Source organism: Ranitomeya imitator, chromosome 5 (assembly GCF_032444005.1).
Source record: "Ranitomeya imitator isolate aRanImi1 chromosome 5, aRanImi1.pri, whole genome shotgun sequence".
Taxonomy (NCBI): Eukaryota; Metazoa; Chordata; class Amphibia; order Anura; family Dendrobatidae; genus Ranitomeya; species Ranitomeya imitator.
In genome coordinates this window covers 674,572,332-674,591,416 of record NC_091286.1, presented here as the reverse complement: position 1 = coordinate 674,591,416, position 19,085 = coordinate 674,572,332, and the positions used below count along the sequence as shown (strand labels likewise).

Genomic DNA, 19,085 nt, shown 5'->3' with positions numbered 1-19,085 from the left:
CTATATGGGGCACAGCTATGGGGAAATATGAACGGTGCAGAGCACTATATGGCAGAGCTATGGGCCAATATGAACGGTGCAGAGCACTATATGGCACAGCTATGGGGCAATATGAACGGTGCAGAGCACTATATGGCACAGCTATGGAAAAATTTGAACGGTGCAGAGCACTATACGGGGCACAGCTATGGGGAAATATGAACGGTGCAGAGCACTATATGGCAGAGCTATGGGGCAATATGAACGGTGCATAGCACTATATGGGGCACAGCTATGGGGCAATATGAATGGTGCAGAGCACTATATGGCACAGCTATGAGGAAATATGAACGGTGCAGAGCACTATATGGGGCACAGCTATGGGGCAATATGAACGGTGCAGAGCACTATATGGCACAGCTATGGAAAAATTTGAACGGTGCAGAGCACTATATGGGGCACAGCTATGGGGAAATATGAACGGTGCAGAGCACTATATGGCAGAGCTATGGGCCAATATGAACGGTGCAGAGCACTATATGGCACAGCTATGGGGCAATATGAACGGTGCAGAGCACTATATGGCACAGCTATGGAAAAATTTGAACGGTGCAGAGCACTATACGGGGCACAGCTATGGGGAAATATGAACGGTGCAGAGCACTATATGGCAGAGCTATGGGGCAATATGAACGGTGCATAGCACTATATGGGGCACAGCTATGGGGCAATATGAACGGTGCAGAGCACTATATGGCACAGCTATAGAAAAATTTGAACGGTGCAGAGCACTATATGGGGCACAGCTATGGGGAAATATGAACGGTGCAGAGCACTATATGGCAGAGCTATGGGGCAATATGAACGGTGCACAGCACTATATTGGGCACAGCTATGGGGCAATATGAACGGTGCAGAGCACTATATGGCACAGCTATGAGGAAATATGAACGGTGCAGAGCACTATATGGGGCACAGCTATGGGGAAATATGAACGGTGCAGAGCACTATATGGCACAGCTATGGGGAAATATGAACGGTGCAGAGCACTATATGGCACAGCTATGGGGCAATAATGAGCGGTGCAGAGCACTATATGGCACAGCTATGGGGCAATAATGAACATGCAGAGCACTATATGGCACAGCTATGGGGCAAGAATGATCTATTTTTATTTTTGAAATTCACCGGTAAATGCTGCATTTCCACCCTAGGCTTATACTCGAGTCAATAAGTTTTCCCAGTTTTTTGTGGCAAAATTAGGGGGGACGGCTTATACTCGAGTATATACGGTTTCCGCAATATTGGTGGCTTGCTTCAACATAAATGCAAAGAAAATGTGTGACTGAATTGCAGCAGCACTATAACCTCACTTGAAAAGCAAGCAGCAGCTTTGTTTCCCTTCCTGGTCATGCTTCACAGACAAAAATAACTTTGCAATGCCTCACCCTTAAAATTAAATCTGTGTTATTCTCCCACCTCATGCCGTAATCTTCTTTACCGTTCTGCTGTCACACCTGATTTGCACAGTTTTTCTCCTCATATTTATGGATAAGCTGTGAGTTGTGATGTTGCTTTACTATCCAGATTCACCACAGAATGGCTGCTGCATTCTACGCTTCAGCTTTTACACAGACTGTGATAGTATCTGCTGTATATAAGGGCTTTAACATGTGATGAGGTACTGTAGCTGCGAAGTATTATTTGCAAAAAAAGAGACCTGATGCACATCAAATAAACTTGCCTATATATATATATATATATATATATATATATATATACTGTATATACCCAAAGTATGAAATATCCACAGTATAAGATACTGTACAACTTGTGAAGGTCAATCCTGAGAACATGTCTCCATGCCAACAAGGGCATGTCAGATCTTCCATCACAGAATTGGTAGGGGTTCAAGTGTTTGAATAACCACTAATTCTTTGTTGCTGACCCTACTTGGTAGTTTTTGAGCCAACCACATTAAATTATCCATAGCTAGAACTGTCCAGTGCCATTATATAATGATGTTTATATTAGAAATAGTACATTATCAGAAAATAAAACAAGAAAAATAATAAGAAGGGTAACCTAACTAAAATCATTTTGTCTGCCAGAAGCCGCATATTTTCATTCATTAAATCCAAGAGCCTGTTAAATTGTGGATCTTCATAATCCATACGATTCCCAAATAACATTGAGACGATGATATTGGAAACTGCTGAGGATATGATCCTGGTGTTATCAAATGGCTGTCCTGGAAATACAGAAATACAGATTATAAAATATGTTCATCCTTATATAAAACATATTGCAGATTAGACCATTTACCTTTTTTTAATGACCAAAGTTGGAAAAATTGTCTCAGCTAAATGCGTCAGAATTTTAGCTCAACTGTTGTAAGAAAAATGAAAAACATATGTGTCCAATTTTGAGAAGAAAAATCATAAATGACACTGTGGTGTAGATAGATGAGGTGCCTGAGCCAATCCGTGCCGCTAGTAGTAGTAAAACTCGGCATTCAAGAGGATATGTTGCAAAACATGGTGAATTGACTTACAATGAATCAGTCTGTAGAAAACAGCTGGTAGATATAACGTTTCGGTCCGCATGGACCTTCATCAGATAAATGCTGTATTGTTGTGGTGGAGAGTAGGGTTGAGCGACCTTGACCTTTTTAGAGTCGAGCCGTGTTTCGCGAAACCCGACTATCTCAAAAGTCGAGTCGAGTGGAATCGGCCGATTATCGCGAAAAGTCGGGGATCGACCGAAACACGAAACCCGGTGCAAGTCAATGGGGAAGCAAAGTCGGCAGTGAGTGGAGGCCAGGAAAACACCTACAGTGCCCATTTTAATGGCAAAAACATCCATTCTTGTTACTGAAGCTTGTCAATCTTAATGTACCTTATAATAATAGTAAGGCATTGGAAATTGGAGGTCATTTGGCTAAAATTGTGGGGGGTAGGGCTGGTTCAAGTATTTAGTGGGCCCAGGAAATCTGGACCACGTCACGGCAGTGGAGCAGGGAGAGGTAAGTATTTCAACTTTGCAAGTGCTGTGATCCTGAGCAAGCAGGGGGGGCCCACTCGTTGGCATTGGCACTGGCACAGGGCCCCTCAAAGTACGGCGGTGTGTTTGCACGTCGGGGGCGCCTCCCACCGACAGCGACACTTTTGCATACTATGAGGGGCCCTGTGCCAGTGACGTCACCAACGAGTATCCCCCCCACCTGATGAAGGAACCTGCACTTTCATCTGCACCTTCCTCTTTGTCCCCGTGTAAGGTGGTATGGTATGCGGGAAGGGGAACCTGACTTTCAGCAGGGTCACATTCTGGCTGTGTAGCGTGCACGGGAAATGTAGCGTTCTGGGTCAATGTACCAGCAGACTCATCTATCACTGGCTGGGCAATGGGCAGGATGAGGAGGAAACACAGATATAGGCCCAAATAATAAAGTGGGCTAAATGCAGTTCAAAATTGGTAACAGGACTAACCAGGGGGCATTGCTTTGTTCAGTGGAGTACAACTGTAATGAGAGGCTGACACAGTGAGTAGGCCCAAATCAGTAAGTAGGCTAAATGCAGTTCAAAATTGGTAACAGAAGTAAACAGGCGGCACTGGTTTGTTCAGTGTAGGAGAACATCAAGGAGCGGCAGACACCGTTTGTAGGGCCAACAAAACAAGTAGGCCAAATGCAGTGTTATATTAAAAATAATTTAACAAGAGCCTGAAGATAGAAGCTAGAGAGAGGCAACCTGGAGAACACCTTGGAGCGGCAGACACCGTCTCTACAACCCAGACCCAACTTGTAGGCCTAATGCAGTGTTGTTTCAACAACTACTTAACGAGAGCTTCAAGATAGAAGCTAGGGAGAGGCAACCTGGAGAACAACTTGGAGCGGCAGACACCGTCTCTACAACCCAGACCCAACTTGTAGGCCTAATGCAGTGTGGTTTCAACAACTACTTAACGAGAGCCTGAAAATGGAATTTCAGGACAGGAAACCAGGAGAACAGCATGGAGCGGCATACACCGTTAGTAGGCCCCAACCCAACTAGTAGCCCCACTGCAGTTGTTTGATTAAAAAACTATTTAACAAGAGCCTGAAGACTGAAGCTCAGGAAAGGCAACCAGGAGAACACCTTGGAGCGGCAGACACTGGTAGTAGGCCCCAACCCAAGTACTAGCCCCACTGCAGTTTGATTAAAAAACTATTTAACGAGAGCCTGCAAATTGAAGCTCAGGAAAGGCAACCAGGAGAACACCTTGGAGCGGCAGACACTGGTAGTAGGCCCCAACCCAAGTACTAGCCCCACTTCAGTTTGATTAAAAAACTATTTAACAAGAGCCTGCAAATTGAAGCTCCTGAAAGGCAACCAGGAGAACACCTTGAAGCGGCAGACACTGGTAGTAGGCCCCAACCCAAGTGCTAGCCCTACTGCAGTTTGATTAAAAAATTATTTAACGAGAGCCTGAAAATTGAAGCTCAGGAAAGGCAACCAGGAGAACACCTTGGAGCGGCAGACACTGGTAGTAGGCCTCAACCTAAGTACTAGCCCCACTGCAGTTTGATTAAAAAACTATTTAATGAGAGCCTGAAGATCGAAGCTCAGGAAAGGCTACCAGGAGAACACCTTGGAGCGGCAGACACTGGTAGTAGGCCCCAACCCAAGTACTAGCCCCACTGCAGTTTGATTAAAAAACTATTTAACGAGAGCCTGAAAATTGAAGCTCAGGAAAGGCAACCAGGAGAACACCTTGGAGCGGCAGACACTGATAGTAGGCCCCAAACCAAGTACTAGCCCCACTGCAGTTTGATTAAAAAACTATTTAACGAGAGCCTGAAAATTGAAGCTCAGGAAAGGCAACCAGGAGAACACTTTGGAGCGGCAAACACTGGTAGTAGGCCCCAACTCAAGTACTAGCCCCACTCCAGTTTGATTAAAAAACTATTTAACGAGAGCCTGCAAATTGAAGCTCAGGAAAGGCAACCAGGAGAACACCTTGGAGCGGCAGACACTGGTAGTAGGCCCCAACCCAAGTACTAGCCCCACTGCAGTTTGATTAAAAAACTATTTAACGAGAGCCTGCATATTGAAGCTCAGGAAAGGCAACCAGGAGAACACCTTGGAGCGGTAGACACTGGTAGTAGGCCCCAACCCAAGTACTAGCCCCACTGCAGTTTGATTAAAAAACTATTTAACGAGAGCCTGCAAATTGAAGCTCAGGAAAGGCAACCAAGAGAACACCTTGGAGTGGCAGACACTAGTAGTAGGCCCCAACCTAAGTACTAGCCCCACTGCAGTTTGATTAAAAAACTATTTAACGAGAGCCTGAAAATTGAAGCTCAGGAAAGACAACCAGGAAAACACCTTGGAGCGGCAGACACTGGTAGTAGGCCCCAATCCAGATACTAGCCCCACTGCAGTTTGATTAAAAATCTATTTAACGAGAGCCTGAAAATTGAAGCTCAGGAAAGGCAACCAGGAGAACACCTTCGAGCTGCAGACACTGGTAGAAGGCCCCAACCCAAGTACTTGCCCCACTGCAGTTTGATTAAATAACTATTTAACGAGAGCCTGAAAATTGAAGCTCAGGAAAGGCAACCAGGAGAACACCTTGGAGCGGCAGACACTGGTAGTAGGCCCCAACCCAAGTACTAGCCCCACTGCAGTTTGATTAAAAAACTATTTAACGAGAGCCTGCAAATTGAAGCTCAGGAAAGGCAACCAGGAGAACACCTTGGAGCGGCAGACACTGGTAGTAGGCCACAACCCAAGTACTAGCCCCACTGCAGTTTGATTAAAAAACTATTTAACTAGAGCCTGAAAATTGAAGCTCAGGAAAGGCAACCAGGAGAACACCTTGGAGCGGCAGACACTGGTAGTAGGCCCCAACCCAAGTACTAGCCCCACTGCAGGTTGATTAAAAAACTATTTAACGAGAGCCTGCAAATTGAAGCTCAGTAAAGGCAACCAGGAGAACACCTTGGAGCGGAAGAATCAGTTTGTAGACCACAACGAAACTTGTGGCCCCAATGCAGTTTTATAATTCTGACAGGCTGAAAACCAGCCTTTTTTTTTTTTTATTAGAACAGCTGTATTAAGTGGCGCAGACAGACACTGCTAGTAGGCCTTACACCACAAAGTTGGCTCACTGCATTTTGAAAAAAAGTTACATGGGTACACGGTCGGCATTGGTGTGCTCAGCGGAGGGCAAATGGAAGGATGGACCGCAGACAGACTTAGTAGGCCTACAATAAAAAAAGTAGGCTCTATGCACTTTTAAATAGGTTCCAGGGGTACACAGGCAGCATTGGTGTGGTCAGCGGTGGACTATTGGAAGGAGGGACTGCAGACAGACTTAATAGGCCTAAAATAAAAAAAATTAGGCTCAATGCAGTTCGAATTATCTTGCAGGGGTACACAGGCAGCATTGGTGTGGTCAGCAAGGGAAGATTGGAAGGAGTGTCTGACACAGTTAGTACTCCCAAAAAATAAATAGATGTTAATGTCTCGCAAAACAACAAAACCAAAAAACAAAAGGGTGGCATACTTATGTACAGGGATGGGTTCCTCTGCTGAGTTTCAGACATAGTAATTTGGCGCCAATAAGTATTTACTGGTGTCAATATAGGACACTGACCCAGACTATTTTAACTAGCATCATACATGTCAACAAATTGGTATTGTCATTGCCAGGCATTGAAGGATGTCAGTGCATAGACTAAACATTGGTGGAGCTGTGAGAGATTATTTTGCAAGTGGTAGAGCACTGTTTGAGCTGGGGAGAACTCTCTTGTGGCCGGCGGTACAGGCCCAGGGCCTCTCATGTTACAATGGTGTGTCTGACGTTGGGTGCGCGCCACCACCGCCAGAGACACTTTATTGTACTATGAGGGACCCAGTGGCAGTGCCGTTGACCAAAAGCGGGCACACCCACCTCTTCAGACAAACGGCACTCTCACGGGTGCTTGCGCCAAGTGGCGAGACCATTGCCCCGTGGGGGGAGTTTGCCCATTTAGGGAGGTGTAAACCTGTTGTATGCTGGACAAACAGCTGCTGCAGATTAAGAGATTGGAACAGTCAGTAAGACCAGTCCACAAGCAAGACCTTTTTATAGGAAAGCTAGGTGTCAGCCGGGAAAGGTGGGGCAAAATAATTAGAAATCCATGAGTGGTTCATTTTAATGAAGGTTAGATCATCAACATTTTGGGTAGCCAGACGAGTCCTTTTTTCGGTCAATATTGAACCAGCAGCACTGAATACTCTTTCTGATAGCACACTAGCTGCTGGGCAAGCATGCTCCTGCAATGCATATTCTGCCAATTCAGGCCAGGTGTCTATTTTGGATGCCCAGTAATCAAATGAGAATGACGGTTGAGGGAGAACATCGATAAGGGATGAAAAATAGTTAGTAACCATACTGGACAAATGTTGTCTCCTGTCACTTTGAATTGATGCTGCAGTACCTGTCCTGCCTCCGGTCATTGCGAAATCACTCAACAACCTGGTCAGAAAACCCCTCTGTCCAACGCCACTTCTGATTTGTGCACCTTTAACACCTCTGCCCTGTTGCCCCCTGCACCTCGTGTGAGATCCATCACCGGCGCTTTGTGATGGGAATGCCTGAATCAAACGGTCTACAAGACTTGCTTGTTTCGTTGCTAATATTTGTTCGAGGTTCTCATGTGGCATGATATTTTGCAATTTGCCTTTATAGCGAGGATCAAGGAGGCAGGCTAACCAGTAATCGTCATCAGTCATCATTTTAATAATGCGTGGGTGCCTTTTGAGGATACATAAGGCATGATCCGCCATGTGGTCCAAAGTTCCAGTTGTCAAATCTGCGGTTGTGCTGGGTTGAGGGGCAGTTTCACGCAAATCTACGTCACTTGTCTCCCTCAAAAAACCTGAACCCGGACTTGCAATGCCAACAGTTTCTATTGGCCCCAGAGAAGCTTCCTCATTCAAAAAATACTCATCCCCATCATCCTCCTCCTCTTCGCCCGCTATCTCATCCTGTAGACTGCCCTGACCAGACAATGGCTGACTGTCATCAAGGCTTTCCTCTTCCTTGGCTGCAGACGCCTGCTCCTTTATGTGCGTCAAACTTTGCATCAGCAGACGCATTAGGGGGATGCTTATGCTTTTTATGGCATTGTCTGCACTAACCAGCCATGTGCATTCCTCAAAACACTGAAGGACTTGACACAGGTCTTGTACCTTCGACCACTGCACACCTGACAACTCCATGTCTGCCATCCAACTGCCTGCCCGTGTATGTGTATCCTCCCACAAATACATAACAGCACGCCTCTGTTCGCACAGTCTCTGAAGCCTGTGCAGTGTGGAGTTCCACCTTGTTGCCACGTCGATGATTAGGCGATGCTGGGAAAGGTTCAAAGACCGCTGATGGTTCTGCATACGGCTGGAGTGTATGGGCGAACGGCGGATATGCGCACAAAGTCTGCGAACTTTGAGGAGCAGGTCGGGTAACCCCGGATAACTTTTCAGGAAGCACTGCACCACCAGGTTTAAGGTGTGAGCCAGGCAAGGAATGTGTTTCAGTTGTGAAAGGGCTATGGCAGCCATAAAATTCCTTCTGTTATCACTCACTACCTTGCCTGCCTCAAGATGTACAGTGCCCAGCCATGACTGAGTTTCGTTCTGCAAGAACTCGGACAGAACTTCCGCGGTGTGTCTGTTGTTGCCCAAACACTTCATTGCCAATACAGGCTGCTGACGCTTGCCACTAGTTTTCCCATAATGGGACACCTCGTGTGCAACAGTGGCAGCTGCGGAAGGAGTGGTCGTGCGACTGCGGTCTGTGGACGAGCTCTCGCTTTTGCAGGAGGACAAGGAGGAGGGGGGGCTAATGCCTACAGCCAACTGTTTCCTAGACCGTGGGCTAGGCAGAACTGTCCCAATATTGCTGTCCCCTGTGGACCCTGCATCCACCACATTAACCCAGTGTGCCGTGATGGACACGTAATGTCTCTGGCCATGCCTACTGGTCCATGCATCTGTTGTCAGGTGCACCTTTGTACTCACAGATTGCCTGAGTGCATGGACGATGCGGTCTTTTACATGCTGGTGGAGGGCTGGGATGGCTTTTCTAGAAAAGAAGTGTCGACTGGGTAGCTCGTAGCGTGCTACAGCGTAGTCCATCAGGGCTTTGAAAGCTTCGCTTTCAACTAACCAGTAGGGCATCATCTCTAATGAGATTAGTCTAGCAATGTGGGCGTTCAAACCCTGTGTACGCGGATGTGAGGATGAGTACTTCCTTTTCCTAACGAGAGTCTCATGTAGGGTGAGCTGGACTGGAGAGCTGCAGATCGGGAAACTAGCGGGGGTGTCGGTGGACATGGCAGACTGAGAGAGGGTTGGAGATGGTATTCTTGCTGCTGCCCTACATGCTGCGTTTCCTACCATGAACCTGGTGATTCCCTGGCTGCTTTGGCCTGGCGACGAAACATGCACATTTACTGCAGATGGTGCGGGAAATGGTGGGCTTACAGTGAGGGAAGGGATGTAGTGTTGCTGACTAGCTTCATTGGCCGAGCGTGCAACAACCTTAAGGGACATTTGGTAGTTAGTCCAGGCTTGCAAATGCATGGTGGTTAAATGTCTACGCATGCAACTTGTATTTAAACTTTTAAGATTCTGACCTCTGCTTAAGGTAGTTGAACATTTTTGACAGATGACTTTGCGCTGATCATTTGGATGTTGTTTAAAAAAATGCCAGACTGCACTCTTTCTACTATCGGATACCTTTTCAGGAATTTCAGACTGAGCTTCTTTAACCGGATGGCCACGCTGTCCTACAACTGGTTTTGGTTTTGCCACGCGTTTTTGGCCAGATACGGGCCTGGCAGATGGAACCTGTTGCGATGTTGATGCCTGCTGCGGCTCCTCCTCCTCCGCTTCAGAGCTACTGCCGACTGCACCCTGTTCCCCCAATGGCTGCCAATCGGGGTCAACAACTGGGTCATCTATGACCTCCTCTACTATCTCGTGTGCAACTTCGTCTGTGTCACCGTGTAAGCCGGTGGTATAGCGTTCATGACGGGGCACCATAGTCTCATCAGGGTCTGATTTTGGATCAGTACACTGCGAGGGCAATGTTCTGGTCTGAGTGAAAGGAACAGCATAGTAATCTGGCTGTGGCTGTGCATCTGTGCACTCCATCTCCGATTCAACTTGTAATGTTCATGGCCTGTTAACTGTTTCACTTTCTAACCCAGGAACGGTATGTGTAAAGAGCTCCATGGAGTAACCCGTTGTGTCGCCTGACGCATCCTTCTCTGTTGTTCTTGGTGAAGAAGACAAGGAAGCGACTTGTCCCTGAGCGTGAACATCCACTAACGACGCGCTGCTTTTACATTTAGCAGTTTCAGAAGAGGAGGCGAAAGAGCTAGAGGCTGAGTCACAAAGGTAAGCCAAAACTTGCTCTTGCTTCTCCGGCTTTAAAAGCGGTTTTCCTACTCCCAGAAAAGGGAGCGTTCGAGGCCTTGTGTAGCCTGACGACGAACCTGGCTCAACAACTCGAGACTTAGGTGCTATATTGCTTTTCCCACGACCACCTGATGCTCCACCACCACTACCATCATTACCAGCTGGCAATGACCGCCCACGCCCACGACCTCTTCCACCAGACTTCCTCATTGATTTAAAAACGTAACCAAACTAATGGTAGTTGTTACTGTAAAACCATTTACAAGGTGAACTAAAAGTTCTGTTGGATTTATATATCCCTTTATAGGTGGGTGAGACTGCAGGGAAAATCAGGCCCAATGTATAACAGTACACAGCTTCAGTGGCAGACAGATATGCCACTAACAAGACTGACGCTGATGCAGACACTAACAATTCAAATCTCCCCCTTTTTATTTTTTCTGGGAGAATATTGAAGAAATGTGGCCCACTCTTTTACAGTATATGTTCTGTGGCACAAAATTAGAGACAGATGCCACACACAGCACTGACACCGAAGCAGAAATGCCAATCTTAATCTCCCACTATTTTTTTTTTCAGGGAGAATTTAAAATAAATCTGGCCCAGTGTTACACACTATTAATGTGGCACAAAATTAGAGACAGGTGGCACACACAGGACTGGCACCAAAGCAGAAATGCCAATCTTAATCTCCCACTATTTTTTTTTCCAGGGAGAATTTAAAAGAAATCTGGCCCAGTGTTACACACTAGATTTAATGTGCCACACAATTTGAGACAGGTGGCACACACAGCACTGGCACCAAAGCAGAAATGCCAATCTTAATCTCCCACTCATTTTTTTTTTCCAGGGAGAATTTAAAAGAAATCTGGCCCAGTGTTACACACTAGGTTTAATGTGGCACACAATTTGAGACAGGTGGCACACACAGCACTGGCACCGAAGCAGAAATGCCAATCTTAATCTCCCACTATTTTTTTTTCCAGGGAGAATTTAAAAGAAATCTGGCCCAGTGTTACACACTAGGTTTAATGTGGCACACAATTTGAGACAGGTGGCACACACAGCACTGGCACCAAAGCAGAAATGCCAATCTTAATCTCCCACTATTTTTTTTTTCCAGGGAGAATTTAAAAGAAATCTGGCCCAGTGTTACACACTAGGTTTAATGTGGCACACAATTTGAGACAGGTGGCACACACAGCACTGGCACAGAAGCAGAAATGCCAATCTTAATCTCCCACTATTTTTTTTTTCCAGGGAGAATTTAAAAGAAATCTGGCCCAGTGTTACACACTAGGTTTAATGTGGCACACAATTTGAGACAGGTGGCACACACAGCACTGGCACCAAAGCAGAAATGCCAATCTTAATCTCCCACTATTTTTTTTTTCCAGGGAGAATTTAAAAGAAATCTGGCCCAGTGTTACACACTAGGTTTAATGTGGCACACAATTTGAGACAGGTGGCACACACAGCACTGGCACAGAAGCAGAAATGCCAATCTTAATCCCCTACAATTTTTTTTTTCCAGGGAGAATTTAAAAGAAATCTGGCCCAGTGTTACACACTAGGTTTAATGTGGCACACAATTTGAGACAGGTGGCACACACAGCACTGGCACCGAAGCAGAAATGCCAATCTTAATCCCCTACAATTTTTTTTTTATTTATGGGAGAATTGGCAAGAAATCAGGCCCACTCTTAGACTGTATGTTTTCTGTGCCAGAAAATGAGACACAGATGCCACACACAGGACTGCCACTGATGCAGATTTGACAATTTTAATCTGCACCCTTTTTTTCTCTCTTCAGGGAGAGTAGTGAATAAATCTGGGCCACTGTATTAGAGTATATTTTCTGAGGCAGAAAGTGGCTTGAAAAGATATAACGAAAAAAAAAAAAAGGACAGTCCTACAATTACTATCTCCCTGCTGTAATCTCAGCAAAGTATGGCAGGCAGCAATAACAAGGAGTGGACTGCTGCACAAAAAAGTCAAAAGTGTGGACAAACAAACAAGATAGCTGTGCAGAAAGGAAGGAACAACAGGATTTGTGCTTTGAAAAAAGCAGTTGGTTTGCACAGCGGCGTACACACAGCAATGCAGCTATCAGGGAGCCTTCTAGGGCAGCCCAATGAGCTACAGCGCTGAGGGGAAAAAAAATCTAGCCTCCACTGTCCCTGCAAACAAAAGGTGGTGTTGGACAGTTGAAATTGCTACAGCACCAGCGGTTTGGGAGTTAATGTACCCTGCCTAACGCTATCCCTGCTTCTGACGAAGCGGCAGCAACCTCTCCCTATACTCAGATCAGCAGCAGTAACATGGCGGTCGGCGGGAACGCCTCTTTATAGCCCCTGTGACGCCGCAGACAGCAAGCCAATCACTGCAATGCCCTTCTCTAAGATGGTGGGGACCAGGACCTATGTCATCACGCTGCCCACACTCTGCGTCCACCTTCATTGGCTGAGAAATGGCGGTTTTTGCGTAATTGAAACGCGACTTTGGCGCGAAATTCGCGTACCGCATGGCCGACCAGACACAGGGATCGGGTCGGGTTTCATGAAACCCGACTTTGCCAAAAGTTGGCGACTTATGAAAATGAACGACCCGTTTCGCTCAACCCTAGTGGAGAGTGAGTAATTGAAACTCACTGGGGCCAGTGAAATTTATGCGGAGTAAAGCTAGAAAAATGTGTAGGTATGTCTGAGCTGGAGTATGGTGGCAAGATCCCCTAAGAGGAAGCGCTTCCTGGCAGTGGCTCTTCCCACCATATCCTCTTCACCACAATAATACAGCATTTATCTGATGAAGGCCTGTGGGGGACTGAAACGTTATATCTACCGGACTGATACATTGCAAATAAATATTTTACAACATATCCTCTTGAGTGCAGAATTTACTACTAATTCTGTGTCCAATTTTGTGTTTTTGGCTGTGAACACCTTAAGGCTGGAGTCACACACAATGTATAAAAAAATCTGTCCGATTTTGTCTGCCGAGAATCGCACAAATGTTCTCCGTATGGTCATCCGTATCTCATCCGTGTGCGATGCCAGGATGCGCTTTTTTCTCAAAAAAGTATCCGTGTGTCATCCGTGTGTCATCCATATGGTGAGATTTTCTCACACACTTGCAAAATGAGCAAATAATGGCTGAGGCTTTCCTGTAACCTGACCAATGCCTGAGAATTTCACGCAAGTCATACTGATGGTCCGTGTGCTGTGCGTTTTTTTCTCGCACCCATAGACTTGCATTGGCGTTTCTCAGCTGGGATACGGGGACAATCGCAGCATGCTGCCATTTCACTCGCAAGTGTAATACGGGCGAGAAAAAAACGGAAGATGTGAGCTGCCCCATAGAGAAATACTGGTCAGAGTGTGATTTGTTTATCTCATAGATAGCACTCGTCCGTATTATAGACTAGTGTGACTCCGGCCTTATGAGTTTTTTTTCAGTTGAAACACAAACTGGTTCTGCAGCTCCACTCTAGGACTTTGCTTTTCTCATTGGAATTTATAATAAGTCAATTAGTTTTGCTGCTCTTTGAAGACTATAGTAGTATTTCTTACCTACTGCAATATCCAACTCCTGTCTTGTCTGTAAACTTTGCAGCTATACAATATTAAAGTGTTTTTTTTTTTGTTTCGACCATCTTTGTGAAACTCAATAACACAATCAAACATAAGAAACTTTATAAAATATTTCATTAGAGAATTATTTCTTTCCCCACTTATGAGTAATTTTTTCTGCTCCCTCTTTCCATTAAACTTATCAATCACTCTGAAATGCAACAAAAACCTGCACTTCTCAAAACTAGATGACCTTCTAGCTCACTGTGGGATCATATTATTGATGTCTGTTCAAGATTATAGAAAGGGGGAGCTGTATCAGAATGAGAGTGAGCAGCAGACAGACAAGCAGATCAAATGATAGCGGTGTATAGTAATTTATTTTTCTCACCCCCGTAGCTGGATTCCCAGCTACACTGCTTAGTAGTGCTGCAAAATATTCTTTATTCCACCCCAGAGCTGGACTTCCAGGTACACTGCTCAGTAGTGCTGCAAAATGTTCTTTATTCCACCCCAGAGCTGGACTTCCAGGTACACTGCTCAGTACTGCTGTAAAATATTTGTCATGCTACTGCTGCTCCCCAATACAGTCATTGCTAAAAATGCACTCCACATTGCCGCTTTACTTACAGTGATGCTGTAATCCAACACTGGTTACCCATCCACTCCAGAATCCAGTACAAAACTTCTACCCTCATCCACAAAGCACTCCATGGCTCAGCACCACCCTACATCTCCTCCCTGGTATCAGTCTACCACCCTACCCGTGCCCTCCGCTCCGCTAATGACCTCAGGTTAGCATCCTCAATAATCAGAACCTCCCACTCCCGTCTCCAAGACTTTACACGTGCTGCGCCGATTCTTTGGAATGCACTACCTAGGTTAATACGATTAATCCCCAATCCCCACAGTTTTAAGCGTGCCCTAAAAACTCATTTGTTCAGACTGGCCTACCGCCTCAATGCATTAACCTAACGATCCCTGTGTGGCCTATTTATAATAAAAAAAAAAAAAAAAAAAAGGTTCCTCGCATCATGTTCTCATACACTTTATGCAGTATTAGCCCTCTGTGTCTGTACTGCTACATACTTAGGCAGTTAACTGGTTCATGCAGCTTTACATGAACACCTGAGCCTTACACTATAGCTGGTCCGAATAACTAAAGCAATTGTTACCATCCACCTCTCGTGTCTCCCCTTTTCCCCATAGTTTGTAAGCTTGCGATCAGGGCCCTCATTCCTCTTGGTATCTGTTTTGAACTGTATTTCTGTTATGCTGTAATGTTTATTGTCTGTACAAGTCCCCTCTATAATTTGTAAAGCGCTGCGGAATATGTTGGCGCTATATAAATAAAATTATTATTATTATTATTATTATTACTGGTTTTTTTTTGTTTTGGAACTGACTTAAAACAACCTACAACTTATAAAACAAAATTAGCTGTATCGAACAACGAAGCGTAATTCCAAGTGGAGGAAGAGGTGAAGGTGTCTTTATGGTAGAAGCAAGGTAGGAGTAATCCAACTTTTTTTTGGATGTTTTGTATTTTTTTTCCTTGCGTTTCTTTTTTTATGTAGAGCACTTAAAACAACCTAGAATTTAAAAAAACAAAGCTAGCTATCTAGAACGGCAAGGCGTAAACCTAAATCGAGGAAGAGGTGGATGTGGCGGTTTGAGTGGAAGAGACAAGGGAGGAGTAAATTAACACTGAAGTCAGTTCAATAAATAAAAATGGAACAAAGAATACAGAATGATCACAAGCTACCACCAGGTGGCTGAGGTCCAAATGGAGGAGTAGGTGGACATGGTAGTGTAGGTGTAAGAGGAGGAGGAGAAGGTAGTCTGCATATTTTATTGGAGGCACCTAAATGGAACAAATGGCAATAAGAGTCGAAGATTGGCTGAGTGTGGCTGCTCTAGTTGTCCAGTTATCAAAAAGTATGAGCAAGTCGTGTGGGATCCAAGACTCGTTCATTTTAAGGAATGTTAGTTTCCCCACGTTGTATGTGGACAGGCGGATGCGTCTGTCTGTGATCACACCCCCCTGCAGTGCTAAATACAATTTCCGACAGTACACCTGCTGCAGGGCAGGCCAATACCTCCATGACCTCAAAGGAAAGCTCAGACTATGTGTCCAATTTGTAGACTCAGAAAATAAATGGGGCAAACCCATCTGTTAGTATGTGGAGATGTGCGGACACGTTCTCTTCCACCATGTTGCTGTAACGCTGCCTCCTACTAACACGGACCCTATTAGATGGTGGTGCTTGATGTTGTGGTGGGCTCATAAAGTTTTGCCACAGTTTGGCCATTCTAAACCCACCTTCTGAGGTGCTGGCAGTGCCCCAGATGTGTTGGTGACCTCCCCCACTGTCTCTCCCTTGTTGTTCCTCTGAGCCACTGCTGTCAGGTGTGAAAGGCATTAGTAGTTTTTCTATCAGTGTGTGTTTGTATTCACACATTTTGCAATCCCTCTCCAGTGACAGAAGTAATGATGGTACATTGTCCTTGTAGCAGGGATCCATCAGGGTGGACACTCAGTAATCTGCACTGGTAGCAATACAGGCTTCTCAGCAGTCGTTGTGCAGGCACTGCAGCATGTATTGTCTCACGTGTGCCAGGCTGCCTAAAGACAACAACAAGCTGTCCTCGGTGGGAGGTGTAGTGTCTGTATACTGTGTACTCTGTATCCCCCCAGCCAAACTACTGTGATGCCCGTGATCTGATCTGAGTGCCACCCTGATGTAAACAAAGTTATTCCTCCTCCCCTGCCTCCTCCTCCTCCTCATCATCATCCTCTCAAACTGTCTCCTGCCCGTACATTTTGGTACCTGGCTGATGTAGGGTTTGCAACCAACCCTCTGAGTCATGTGTGGACGATAGGCCTGATAACGGTGTAAATTAGTTCTGTTCCTCCTCCTGAACCTCTTCCTCCTGTACCACCACCTCATCTATTATGGCCTGAATTGCTTTTTTCAGCAAGCATCTAAGTGGTATAGTAGCACTGATTATGGCGTCATCAGCACTTGCCATATTTGTGGAATATTTGAAGCAGAGCAACACGGCACACACGTCACACTAGGGTTGAGCGAAACGGGTCGGCCAGATTCAGAAGTCGCCGACTTTTGGCAAAGTCGGGTTTCATGAAAACCGACCCGACCCCTGTGTGGGGTCGGCCATGAAGTCGGCGATCTTCTGATCTGGAATCGGAATTCCGATACCGAGTTCCGATATGTTTAAGATATCGGGAATCGGTATCGGAATTCATATTTAAGTGTAAAATAAAGAATTAAAAAAAAATATATTGATATACTCACCCTCGGACGCGCCCTGGTTCTCACCGGCAGCCTTCCTTCCTAAGAATGAGCGCCTGAAGGGCCTTCGATGACGTCGCGGCTTGTGATTGGTCGCGTGAGCAGTCACATGGGCGTCACACGACCAATCACAAGCCGCGATGTCATCTAAGGTCCTTCAGGCGCTAATTCTTAGGAAGGAAGCGTCCGAGGGCGCGTCCGAGGGTGAGTATATTCCTAATAGGTATATACTCACCCTCGGACGCGCCCTGGTTCTAACCCGCAGCCTTCCTTCCTAAGAATCAGCGCCTGAAGGACCTTAGATGACGTCGCGGCTTGTGATTGGTCGCGTGATGCCCATGTGACCGCTCACGCGACCAATCACAAGCCACGAAGTCATCGAAGGTCCTTCAGGCACTCATTCTTAGGAAGGAAGGCTGCCGGTGAGAACCAGGGCGCATCGGAGGGTAAGTATATCAATATTTTTTATTTTGATTCTTTATCTTACACCTAAATATGGATCCCAGGGCCTGAAGGAGAGTTTCCTCTCCTTGAGACCCTGGGAACCATTAGAAACCCAATGCAATGCATTGGGTTTCGTGTCTCGGCCGACCCCGACCCCGACTTTTCTATAGGATCGGCCGATTTCACTCAACCCGACTTTTGAAAAAGTCGGGTTTCGTGAAACCCGACCCGATCCTATAAAAAGAAAAGTCACTCAACCCTACGTCACACATGAAGGCCGAGTCATTGGTAGTGAAGTGGTGTTGTTCTGCAGAGCGAATCAGCCATGCGTTCAGCAGCTAAAACTCCACTATTGCCTGCTTCTGCTCGCACAGTCTCTCCAGCATATGCAAAGTGGATACATCACATATCAAATGGTGAGCAGTTTGCTGTAGCCATATTAGGATTCAGATGTATGCACCTCTGTTTGGGATTACTCTTTCCACCTGCTTCATTGTTCTTAATACAATATTTCAGAGAATAACAACTTTTTTCTTCAGGACTCTTATTACAAGTCAGTACGGCTAAATTGGCACTGTCTGAGGAAACCTGGCATGTGAGTACAACAATCATACAGTTATCTAAGGGATTGATGGCTAAGGATTTATAGACTCATACTGCCTTGAAGAGTCATAATAGTGAAAAGAATATGAATATGCGACAGCCATGGCAAGGTTAAAGGTCTTTGAACAAACTGTAAGTGGGAGTTATGGGAACAGTATCAGCTTGTGTGAGATCGATACAGAAGACCCGCATAAGCGCACAAGAGACTGTGCACTAAACCAAAACAATGAACCACCAATCACGACTAATGTTCCTGTCAGTTCCGACACTTCTTCAAGGCACCAAGATGCTGATCTGCCTGCAGCTCCCAGTTTACAAGGTCAGTCCAATGCACAACCAATGTCCAAACCCGAATATCATTCACGCTTCAACATGCAGCCAAACGCTGCACCTCAGCAAACTCCATATGCCAACGTCTATATGCAACCTAACATGATGGCAAGTCGCTATACCTTTGACAACCGCATGGCTCCAGCCCCACATACGACAGACTGTATACACCAAACCGTCTGCTCGGTTAAATGCTTATGCCGCTCCATACGTTCCCACGTTTCTGAACCAAGAAACTACAAACAAAGTGAACAGCATTACTCAGCCAGCAAGTGTGCTCCCAAATTCAGAAAGAACAGACATGTTCGACTTTGTAAGGTACATGTTTCACCAAGAACTCACCAACACCAGTCTCACAAGGTTCAGCAACCAACCTGAAAACTACAAGGGTGGAA

General features: G+C 45.7%; 1 protein-coding gene across 1 annotated transcript in view; it reads right to left on the bottom strand.

Annotated features, from left to right (window-relative positions):
- The window catches only part of LOC138680974 (cytochrome P450 2K4-like), a 113,989-nt gene that overhangs the window by 58,704 nt on the left and 36,200 nt on the right, over window positions 1–19,085 (bottom strand). Inside the window, exon 4 of the mRNA XM_069768160.1 lies at window positions 2,070–2,230. Coding sequence (XP_069624261.1) covers window positions 2,070–2,230 — 161 coding nt within the window. The remainder of the gene's footprint in view (window positions 1–2,069; window positions 2,231–19,085) is intronic.